The following is a 12,686-nucleotide window of genomic DNA, read 5'->3' on the forward strand; positions in this document are numbered from 1 at the left end:
TCCTTCACTATCTCCTGGAGTTTCCTCAAATTCATGTCCATTGAGTTGATGATGCCATAAATAGAATAAATTACTCTAATAGAACAAATTGGGTAGCTTGGAAACACCGATGAAGTAATAAAATTAAAACATGAGAATCCCATGGACGGAGGAGCCTGTGCAGGCTATAGTGCATAGGGTTGGTTGCACAGAGTCAAACATGACTAAAGTGACAACACACATGCAAGCACATGTGTATATATGAACACAGTAACAAAAAAGCCATGTTCCTGGGAAGGAAAACTATGACCAGCCTGGACAGCATATTAAAATGCAGAGACATTACTTTGCCAACAAAGGTCTGTATAGCCAAAGCTATGGTTTTTCAGTGGTCATGTATGGATGTGAGAGTTGGACTAAAACGAAAGCTGAATGCCAAAGAATTGATGCTTTTGAACTGTGGTATTGGAGAAGACTCTTGAGAGTCTCTTGGACTGCAAGAGATCAAACCAGTCAATCCTAAAAGAAATCAGTCCTAAATAGTCATTGGAAGGACTGATGGTAAAGCTGAAACTCCAACACTTTGGCCACCTGATGCAAAGAACTGATTCATTGGAAAAGACTCTGAAGCTGGGAAAGATTGAAGGCAGGAGGAAAAGGGAATGACAAAGGATGAGATGGCTGGATGGCATCACCGATTTGACGGACATGAGTTTGAGGAAGCTCCGGGAGTTGGTGCTGGACAGGAAACCTGGGGTGCTGCAGTCCACAGGGTCGCAAAAATTTGGGACACGACTGAGCAACTGAACTGAACTGAGATACTTAGTTTCTCCTTTTAATGATGATGTGGTATTCTATATTACATAAGTATCATAATTTATTCTGTTAGTCCATAAACAGTGAAAAGGAACTAAAAAGCCTCTTGATGAAGGTGAAGGAGGAGAGCAAAAGAGCTGGCTTAAAACTAAATATTAAAAAAAACTAAGATCACAGCATCTGGCCCCATTCAGTTCAGTTCAGTTCAGTTCAGTCACTCAGTCATGTCTGACCCTTTGCGACCCCATGAATCACAGCACACCAGGCCTCCCTGTCCATCACCAACTCGCAGAGTTCACTCAGACTCATGTCCATCGAGTCGGTGATGCCATCCAGCCATCTCATCCTCTGTTGCCCCCTTCTCCTCCTGCCCCCAATCCCTCCAAGCATCAGGGTCTTTTCCAATGAGTCAAGTCTTCACATGATGTGGCCAAAGTATTGGAGTTTCAGTTTCAGCATCAGTCCTTCCAATGAATACCCAGTACTGATATCCTTTAGGATGGACTGGTTGGATCTCCTTGCAGTCCAAGGGACTTTCAAGAGTCTTCTCCAACGCTATAGTTCAAAAGCATCAATTCTTCAGTGCTCAGCTTTCTTCACAGTCCAACTCTCACATCCATACATGACTACTGGAAAAACCATAGCTTTGACTAGACAGACCTTTCTTAGCAAAGTAATGTCTCTATGTTTTAATATGCTATCTAGGTTGGTCATAACTTTCCTTCCAAGGAGCAGCTGTCTCTTACTTCATGGCAAATAGAGGGGGGAAAGTTGGAAGTAGTGACAGATTTCCTCTTCCTGGGCTCTAAAATCACTGTGAATGGTGACTGCAGCCATGAAATCAGAAGACATTTTCTTCTTGGCAGGAAAGCTATGACAAACCTAGAGAGTGTGTTGAAAAGCAGAGACATTACTCTGCCGACAAAGACAAAGGCTGTAGTCAAGGCTGTGGTCTTCTTAGTGTATGATTGTGAAAGCTGGACAGTAAAGAAGGCAGAGCAATGAAAAATTGATGCCTTTGAACTATGGTGCTGGAGAAGACTCCTGAGAGTCCCTTTGACAGCAAGGAGATCAAATCAGTCAATCTTAAGGGAAATCAACCTTGAATACTCATTGGAAGGACTGATGCTGAAGATGAAATTCCAGTATTTTGGTCATTTGATGTGAACATCTGACCCATTGGATAAGTTCCTGATGCTGGGAAAGATTGAGGACATATGGAGAAGACAGTATCAGAGGATGAGATGACTGGATGGATATGAGTTTGGGCAAATTTGGGGAGATAGTGAGGGACAGGGAGGACTGGCATGCTGCAATCCATGGGGCTGCAAAAATTCAGATATGACTGGGCATCTGAACAACAACAACTAAGTATGTATATATAAATCTAGAAGAATACCTTTGATATTAGTTGCATGACAAAAACAAGTGTTAGATTTCATTTGTACAAAAAATGTACACACAAATGTGTATACACATACTTGTTTAAACTTACAGAAAAATCTGGAAGTATAGGCTTCAAATGGCTAAGTAATTTTGAGAAGTAGAAATGTAGTAAGTTTTATTCTATTATTATTAACATGGTCAAAAACATTATGACTCTAGGGAAAAAAGTTTTATTTTTTCCATGTACTTCAACAACATATAGGAGAAGGAAATGGCAGCCCACTGCAGTATTCTTGCCTGGAAAATACCAGGGACAGAGGAGACTGGTGGGCTGCTATCTATGGGGTCGCAGAGTCGGACACGAGTGAAGTGACTTAGCAGCAGCAGCAGCAACAACATATATGTATATCACTAAGAGATTATTTAAATTATTTAGGAAAATAAAGAAAAATAAATTCTAATTATTTGTGGTAAAAAGCTTAAAACATTTTATGTCCACAGAGAAACTGGATTAAATATTAATGATTCTACAATTTGAGACATGAAATATTAGTCTAGAAGAAAAAATAAAATATATTTTCATCCACTGTGAACTTTATGTGACTTTCTTGATAAAGTAGAATATATAGAATCCATCAAATTACATTAAGGTTAAGAAATTAATGACCATAGAGATTGCTTGGGCACACAGTGCTTCATTCTTAGTTTCAAAAAGAAGTATGACAAATTCCTAAATCTAGTAGAACATAGTTTGATGTGATTAGACTAGAAATAGGAATGTAGAGTTATAATATTTAATAAGAAAGGGGAAAGACTCATATCAGAATATATTTTTAAAAATTAATTAGTGAAGTGACATATATTTAGAAAGAGAACAAAATGAGAAAAGCACAAAATAAAGCAGCTTATTTTTTCTTAACATCTTTGCTCATAGTTATGAAATTCTCATGGTTTAGTGACTGATCCAAAAATGCTAATAATAAAACAATGTTTTATGCAAATTTTTGGATTTCTAATTACTTTGTTTGACACACCAATTCTATTTTCTTGAAACAGAGTTTATAAAATTGTGAACCATGATTCCAAAGAATAATATTTAGGAGGGATTATAAATGTTTTTTGAGCCTGTTTCCACATGAATATTTTTTTGAGGAAGGGAAATAAACCATAATTTTCTTCAGTCTATTAAAAAATTACTGCTGGATTGAAAGTATATTAAAATGAACACCAAATTTGTCATTATATCACTTTATATTCATAGAACACAACACAACATAAATTAGACTTAGAAACAATATAACTCTTCATGACATTCACATTCTCTAAGGCTTTGATGCTCAGATAAATTATATAAGGCTGCTAAAATTTTTGCAAAATTGAGGCATAATATTGAGGGTTATTAAATTATAAAAGATATGAAAAGATCTTTAAATGGAAGAAATAAATGGGAATTGGTTCTTCTGAATGCAAAAAGGTATACGTTTTCCTAAGTCTTAAGATCATAAAGTAAGTGGTAAAATATTTTCACTAACGTAAGTTATCTTCTCAGAACTTTCACTTTAAAAGGGAGAGAATACAAATGAGTATAACAGGAACAACAAAACACTCTCGTCACCTACAGTTATGACAATCTGAAGGTTTTCAGAAAGAATTGTTACTAAGGAAATGACAGGAACAAATGTACACTCATAAGTCACCTGCACAGAGTAAGAAATCAGTTTAAAAAACACAGATGTCTGACTAAAACTTAAATTTAATCCAACCAATAGAGCTACCTTGTTTCAGTCAATATGGCTCTTTAGTAGAAAAGTAATCCTTACTCAAAACCCTCTACTATCTGTGTTGGAAAATTATTCTGACAGTTATACACATCTAGGATGACTGACGGAGATGGCAATGGCATCCCACTCCAGTACTCTTGCCTGGAAAATCCCATGGACAGAGGAGCCTGGTGCGCTGCAGTCCATGGGGTCGCAAAGTACTGAACACGACTGAAGCGACTTAGCAGCAGCAATAGCAGGATGACTGAGAGGTGAATGACATGCCTTTATTAAAGCAGTTCTCAAATTCTGCAAGCACAAATCATGGCCCTAGTAACATACCCAAAGGTTAACTTGTTTTCCAGAACCCTTGATTCTAATAGTCTTATAGTTAAGTAGCGAACCGAATCATACCCTGATCATAACAGTGTTAAAATTTTATATTAAACCTACTATTTTCTAATCATAAGCCTTCTGATATGCCCATCCACCTACAGGTTGAAGTTCAGGGTCTATGTTAACTTTCTTTCTATATCCCTGTGTTACTCAAAATATTTGTCTAAAAGTAAGGAGAAATGTTAAATCTCCAAATGGATTGTATTTAAGAGAAAAGGATTCCTACAGTTCAGAAATTTACTACTTCATTAAATTATATAGATTTTAACAGGATGTTAGAAAGTGAAAGTCACTCAGTTGTGTCCAACTCTTTGTGACCCCATGGACTATCATGGAATTCTCCAGGCCAGAATACTAGAGTAGGTAGCCCTTCCCTTTTCCAGGGGATCTTCCCTACCCAGGGATCGAACCCAGGTCTTCCATATTGCAGGCAGATTCTTTACCAGCTGAGCCACAAGGGAAGCCTGAGAAAACTGGAGTGGGTAGCCTATCCCTTCTCCAGTGGATCTTCCCCACCCAGGAATTGAACCAGGGTCTCCTGTATTGCAGGAGGATTCTTTATCAACTGAGCTGTCAGGGAAGCATTGCCATTTTAATGAAACATACTCAATGACCAAAGTAAAGAATATCCTGGGAATATAGTTTTCAAAAGCCTCACCAAAATGTGAGGCCATACCTCTGGCCACAAAATATAATGTTCTCTCTCTATGCATATTCTTTACTAACACTGACCTGAACTTATGTATATGACAGCTAAGAATATTAGTCTTTTCCTAGAGTTGCAACTGATGCCAGTCTCCTTTATACCTCATTATAGCTCATATAGAATTCTGAGGAAGAATTATAGTATTTTACTGTCTTTACTTTTATATTGACAGGCCATCTCAACACTAACTACTAGAATTTAAGTCCACTGGATGTGCATATACTATCACATATATGTCCTGTCTACAGTATACAAACACTACTAGGGCAAAGACTATGTCTTGCTTACCACTGTATCCCAGTTCCCAGACTCTGCTTCATACATATTAGGCACTGAGTAAATATTTGTTGAATGGATGCTAATGTTTAATAACTGCTTACTGAATTAATAGCTAAGACTCTTTCCTGAAACAAGGGGCTTCAGTTGGCTAAACTATTTTAGTACAGATAGAATTAGATCCTGAGCTATTTAAAAATAGAAGAAAATCATAGATTTTATCTCCTGCTAACAAGTTTCTGCTAAAAGTCTAGTGATAAGGCATTCATTACTTTGTTAGAAGACTTTTGTATGGATGAAAATCTGTCTTCACATAGCTTTCACTACTTAGTTATGGGCGGTTTATAACATCTATACATAGTAAATTCAAGCATGATTTTCTCTGGCATCCTTAAGAATATAAGATGCCTCAATACAAGACTCCTGAATTCCAAATTCTCGTTTTTAACTCTTTATCCAGTGGGGTTTTTTCTAGATTAAGAAGTCCAGTTGAAGTTTTTTTTCCCAAAATAATTAATCCAGCACTGCACATAATATTCTAGATTAAGTGTCAGGTAGAAGAGAAGAGAGGGGAGGAGACACTTGAGTGCAATTGAGAGAAGCACAGTAGGTACACTATCCACTGTGTCAGTTCAGTTCAGTCCAGTCACTCAGTCGTGTCCAACTCTTTGTGACCCCATGAACTGCACCACGCCAGGCCTCCCTGTCCATCACCAACTCCCGGAGTTCACTCAAACTCACGTCCATCGATGCCATCCAGCCATCTCTTCCTCTGTCTTCCCCTCTGAGGGACTGGGGGCAGGAGGAAAAGGGGACGGCAGAGGATGAGATGGCTGGATGGCATCACCGACTCGATGGACGTGAGTCTGAGTGAACTCCGGGAGTTGGTGATGGACAGGGAGGCCTGGCGTGGTGCAGTTCATGGGGTCACAAAGAGTTGGACACGACTGACTTTCACTTTCTTTCTATGTATTATTTAGTGCCTACTCTGTATTATCTAGGGGGGCTCCCAAATCACTGCAGATGGTTACTGCAGCCATGAAATTAAAAGACCCTTGTTCCTTGGATGAAAAACTATGACCAGCCTAGATAGCATATTAAAAGCAGAGACATTATTTTTCAAACAAAGGTTTGTCTAGTCAGAGCTATGGTTTTTCCAGTAGCCATGTGTGGATGTGAGAGTTGGACTATAAAGAAAGCTGAGCACTGGAGAATTGATGCTTTTGAACTGTGGTGTTGGAGAAGATGTTTGAGAGTCCCTTAGACTGCAAGGAGATCCAACCAGTCAATCCTAAAGGAAATCAGTCCTGGGTATTCATTGGAAGGACTGATGCTGAGGCTGAAACTCCAATGCTTTGTCCACCTGATGCAAAGAACTGACTCATTGGAAAAGACTCTGATGCTGGGAAAGATTGCAGGCAGCAGAAGAGGATGACAGAGGATGAGATGGTTGGATGGCATCACCAACTCAATGGACATGAGTTTGAGCAAGCTCTGGGAATTGGTGATGGACAGGGAATGGATGCAGGGCGTGCTGCAGTCCACGGGGTTGCAAAAAGTTAGACACGACTAAGCGACTGAACTGAACTGAACTGAATTTAGCTACGTATTTGTGTCAAACTCTTTTGTGAACCCATGGACTGTAGCTAGCCAGGCTTATCTCTCTGTGGGATTTCCCAAGCAAGAATACTGGAGTGGGTTGCCATTTCCTCCTTCAGGGGATCTTTCAGACCCAGGATCCATCCTGTGCCTCCAGCACTGCAGGAGGATTGTTTACCACTGAGATACCTGGCATCTTTAGTGAGTTCCTAAAAATTGATGTGCCCTGATTTTTCCATCTGTAAATTTGGGAGAATAACAGTATCTAACCTTTATTTTCCCTTCATGCTTGATTGTAGTTCCACTAAGTATAACATTCTAGGTTGAACATGTGTCTTTATTTTGGAGACATTTCCCCCATGGTTTTCTGGTATTGTCAATGAGTAATCTCATGGTGTTCTAATTTTCTTGCCTTGACTGTGATATTTTCTATTAGCACCCTCTAACCTTAAAATTTTAGATTTCTCTGTTTATCTTTGGAGTTAAGGTATATTTCCTTATTTTGACTACAAGATGTTTCCCTTTGAGTAATATCATAAATCTCAGCCTTAGCAGTGAGTATAACAGTAGTACTTATGTAAAATTCTGGACACAAGTACTGTCCATATGGTTAGAACTCATGTCTAGTTTATTCACCACTGATAGCCGGCATTCAGTAAATATTTGTTGAATGAAAGACTGATATTTCTCATAATTCTGGCAATGATGACCCTGTATGCAAGACAGGAAAAAAGACACAGATGTGTATAACAGACTTTTGGACTCACAGGGAGAGGGAGAGGGTGGGATGATTTGGGAGAATGGCATTCTAACATGTATACTATCATGTAAGAATTGAATCGCCAGTCTATGTCTGACGCAGGATATAGCATGCTTGGGGCTGGTGCATGGGGATGACCCACAGAGATGTTATGGGGTGGGAGGTGGGAGGGGGGTTCATGTTTGGGAACGCATGTAAGAATTAAAGATTTTAAAATTAAAAAAATTTTTAAAAAAATGTAGCCACCACATAGGGAAAATATTACTGAATTGAGTAGTATAAACTTTGAGCCAAGGAAATTATATTAATCAATTCAGAATGCAACTTGAATATATATTGTCTTAGAATCTAGCTCCTGAGTGAATGTACTTTAATGTATGTTGCTTCATTTTTTTTCTATTGTAATAAACTAGTCATTTGTAAAAAAAAAAAAAAAAAACAAAAAACTGAAAGTGTGAAAGTGTTAGTCACTCAGTAGTGTCCAACTTTTTGTGATCCCATGAACTGTATGTAGCCCATCAGGCTCCTGTCTGTTGAATTCTCCAGGTAACATATTGGAGTGGATAGCCATTCCATTCTCCAGCGGATCTTCCCCACCCAGTCTCCTGAAATGCAGGTGGATTCTTGACCATCTCAGCCATCAGGGACGCTTCTGATGGCTTTATGATATCTCTAATTCAAAAGAGATTTAGTAATATGAAAAGTAGTTTCATAGTTCAGTTCACTGTAAGATATTTAATAATAATACACAATAATTCAAGGAGTTTACTGTGCTTGACTTTAACTAGAATAATTCTATAGTTACTGTGATTCTGAGAATATGTGGTATGTCATTTCAGTTAAAAATTTAGGTGACATTACTTTGCACAAATTTTCTTTCTTGGTCCTGAAACAAGCTAAAAACACAGATGTCATTTCTGCTTTCCACAAATGAGGACTCTGCCTCAAAGATTTGTCTGAAATCACCCTAGTGGGAAGGAATGTAGCTGAAACTAGAAATATATCTAATGATCAGGTCCAGGATTCTCAGTTGGCAGTATGCATATATGTGAATTAATCTCCAGAGACCTGTGGTGGTCATTTTATCATATTTTGATAATATCTCAAGAGCCAATTTTTTTTTTCAGTTTTCCACCCTGATTTGCCTCCTCTTGTTTGGGACCCTATTATCATTATTATTTTCTTAGATAAATCTTAATCACCTGTAAATAAATATAAAACACCAGATTTGCCTATTTCATTTTTAAATGAAAAATCAGAAATTTCCTTCTGTTGCTTAACCAAAAATGTGTCTCATAATATATAATGGGATAAAAGGGAAGAAGAGTATACTTGAAAGACTCTAAAAACAGGGGATTTATTAATTATGAATTCCATTTTAGCTTTAAAATTATTTTGTCTCTCATTTCTTCTTAAAATATTTAATTATTATAGAACATTATCAGTCATTTTGTCTGTAAGTTTGCACCCATATTTTATTAGAGAATGAAGCCAAAAATCTAAATGTCTAAAAAAAACCATGTATTATCATGTCCACTAAAATTATTTGAAAATAATATATTTTAAAAGCAATTATACTTGAATATTACCATTTAGGCAAACGATTGCTGACTTAAGAAATTGTTTTTAAAAATGAGTTCTCTTCCTTGAGCTCTCTCAAAATATAACTTCTTAGTCAAAGCTCACTGTAAATTAGTTTAGAACAGCCAAAATCTCACACCATTTTTTCAATTATTTTACAAAGTCTGATCAAAATGAGATTGTTTTCAACATTACAAATAAGACAGCTCAAGCTTGAGAAATTTTAACCAACTTGCCAAGATGCCATAGAGCCTCTCTGAGAATGAAACACAGGAACTGTGACTTCAGGTTTTAGCTACAACAACAGGATCGGTTTTCATAGTTCAGCAATATAAAAATCAATAAAATGTCTCTTCTTTATACTCTTGATGAAAACTAATGAGGAAACAAGCTACTGTCTCTGATTAGATACAAAAAAATAATGGCTTCCAATTTGGTAAATTCCAAAATAGGTGACTTTGAAGATTTAATTTAGAAACTGGCATCAGACATCAAAATTCTTAGAAAGAACCATCTGTGGTTAGTTTTAGGAAGGTCTCTCAAAAAAGGAAAAAGGAAGAAGAAAATATGAATATAAGTGTTTTATACATGTCTATATCAATTATCTTCAACTAAATATTAAAAGGATGAAAAGTTCATCACAACTGTAGCTACTTTGAAAAGTGAATACATACATTCTCATCATTGAGACCCTAAGAGCTAACTACAACAGCAATATATAGCTTTAATTTTTTTACTATGTATTTATTCACTCGCCAGAAAAATTCATATTCTGTTTGGTACTGTGATAAAATAATTCATCTACTTTAGCTGTTAACACATTTGTCTCTCACTTATCCATAATGGCAAAAAAAGTACATGACATTCCCAATTAAAATTTTCCCCTTGAAAACTACTAAGAAAAGCCAGTGACATGACTACTGAGTTATTTTGTTTCAGTTCAAATCTTGGACATGTTGTATATGAAAACTTGAAGAAATTATGAATGATCTACTACTTTCCTTCATTTCCTAAATGAAGAAACTGTGTTCAGAGAGATTAAGGACTCTTGACACATAGAATCATGTCTCCAGACTCCCAGAGTCCAATCTCTGTCTACACCACCACAACAAAACTCTCTAATTCTGAGCAGCTTGAAAGAGAGTTCCGGAACCTGGATAATGCAAATATCCTCAAGAAGAAAATATATTATTTAAAACCAAACATCTCTTCAGAAAGACAATATCCCCTTTAGTAAGCAGCTTGTCTATTAGGTCGCAAAAGAAACTTGCACTTGGAGTGATAAAGGAGCATACAGGTTGCTATTTTAGAAAACCAATGGGTAATCTATTTATACTTATGAGAACACAGATTCATTTGCAATATTATAAAGATGCAGGAGAGCACTGATACATGGCCTACCAAGGTATCTTTCATAATTTTATGATATATTCAAAGAAATAAATCATTATGATACACTTAAATATAAGAAGTTATTAATTACGTAGTATGTTTGTGCCCATACAGAACATTTAAGTTTCTAAGGAAAAACTAAAACCGTAATATTTAAAAAACAGTGTCAAACATATTCTGGCAAGACTCATATTACTTAGCATCCTTTATTCTCTGTTTTTGGAGAGAAAATACAGTTGTTCTATAGGCCAGTGGTAAACTCTGGCTATATGCTAAAAATCATCATCATCATAATAAATTTTAGCAATGATGCAAGTAGTTATAAAAGCATGTTTCCATCTCTATAGTGATTGCATTTTACTCTTGAGTTCTAAACACTGCCCCCACTTTCCTTTGTCATACACATGCACACACACACACACACACACACACACACACACACATGCATCCAGGAGATTCATATCAACATAACACTTTCATTTACTTGTACACATCCAATGAAAATAAAAATCATTCAAAACTGACTCAATAAATTATACACAATTAATTTCTAACAAATATAACACACTTGCCACCCTGATGGATTTTTTTAGCCATATTTATGGTCTTTCTTGACTAAAACTTTGCGTATTTTTTTCGAATAGCAAAAAAGAAAGGATAAGGGAAAAAGCAGTATTAGTGTATAGAAAAGCATCATACATTCCATGCTGTGTAACAAGTTTCTAAAATAACTTTGTCTTTAAAATGAAGAATAATTCAGAAAGTTCAACAGTGGCATTCATTCACTAAATGCAGTAACAAAATAATTTCTCCTCCCCTCCCTACTTCCAGTAACTGAGTCTTCACTAGTTTCCACTGCGATTCAAGTCAGAACCAACTGAGCTAATTTCGGTGCTTCACACATAGGCTCATTTCATTCTATCAGAAAATGAGTAGATCTAATAAATAAACTGATGGTAAAATATCCCAAATGTGCCCGGGGAAATGCAAATTATTTAACCCAGAATGATTTCTAAAGAGAAACGAGGAAGGAGTGGGTAGATACCAGAGAATAGTTTAAAGTCCTTGAATTTACTCACCAGTTTCCCAGATGCACGGTCAGTAACAGGAACATCAACCTCACCCCTCTCCTTTGATTCCACAGAAGAAAAGGGGAGAAGAGAAGAGCTTTCCAAGAACCCATGGGAATAGCTTTTTCTTCTTAGCTCTCCAGCCAGGACTTTTCCTCCCACCTCAGCTGCAGACTGGTGAGTACAGAAAGGAGAAGGTAGAAAGGCTGCACGCCTCCCAACCAGGTAGGATGCGACTCCCAGCGGAATTGAGCAAAGCGAGCCAATCAGACCGAGAGGATGCCGGTAGAAATTATCTGAAAAAAAGTTGGGCCAATCAACAGCCCAAGGAGGCGGAGCTTCCCCTACTAGAAATCGAGCCCAGTAGGGAAAAGGGCTCTTTTCTTCCTAAAAGAAAAACAAACCTCTTCTCCCTGGCAGCCTCAGAGAAACAGTTGAGTGGCTCTGACAGATTTCCGTCCCTAGGGAAAGGCGGCTTCCTTCTTTTCCCCCAGCCTTCCCGACCGACTCTATTTCGGGAGTCTCTTTACTCTCCCGCGTTTGGATTCTGAATCTGTCTTCCAAAAGGGATCCGTGGGGAGCTTGCCATGCCTAATTGGTTTTCCCCAGGCTCCCAAAGGTTCTGCTAATTTTGGTAATTACCGTTGTTACTTTGCGTGGGGCGGTGTCTCATTTCTTTGCAGACCCAGCACCTGGCATAATGCCCCACACAAATATGTTCTCGGGAGGTGTTGAAATATATAACTGTATGAGTGAATGAGCCAGCTGGGTGCATTCCTGATAATCACGTTTCCTACCCACCTCCCTTCAGCTGCAGTTACAAGTGAGAGGATTTGCCGTCTCCTCGCTCTGGGCAACAAATGATAGTAATGAACAATACCAGGGAAGAATTCTCTCATTTTACAAAAACATAAACAAAAATCCGATTTTAGAGAGATTATTTTAGTCCTAGGAGCTGTAGATTG

At 37.5% G+C, this 12,686-nt stretch overlaps 1 protein-coding gene across 1 annotated transcript in view; it reads right to left on the reverse strand.

Annotated features, from left to right (window-relative positions):
• The window catches only part of GABRG1 (gamma-aminobutyric acid type A receptor subunit gamma1), an 86,215-nt gene extending 73,879 nt beyond the window's left edge, over positions 1-12,336 (reverse strand). The window contains exon 1 of the mRNA XM_069593054.1: positions 11,731-12,336. Within this exon, the coding sequence (XP_069449155.1) occupies positions 11,731-11,834 (104 nt within the window). The 5' untranslated portion in view covers positions 11,835-12,336. The remainder of the gene's footprint in view (positions 1-11,730) is intronic.
• Between the last annotated feature and the right edge of the window lie 350 nt (positions 12,337-12,686).

This window comes from Ovis canadensis, chromosome 6 (assembly GCF_042477335.2).
Source record: "Ovis canadensis isolate MfBH-ARS-UI-01 breed Bighorn chromosome 6, ARS-UI_OviCan_v2, whole genome shotgun sequence".
NCBI classification, from domain to species: Eukaryota; Metazoa; Chordata; class Mammalia; order Artiodactyla; family Bovidae; genus Ovis; species Ovis canadensis.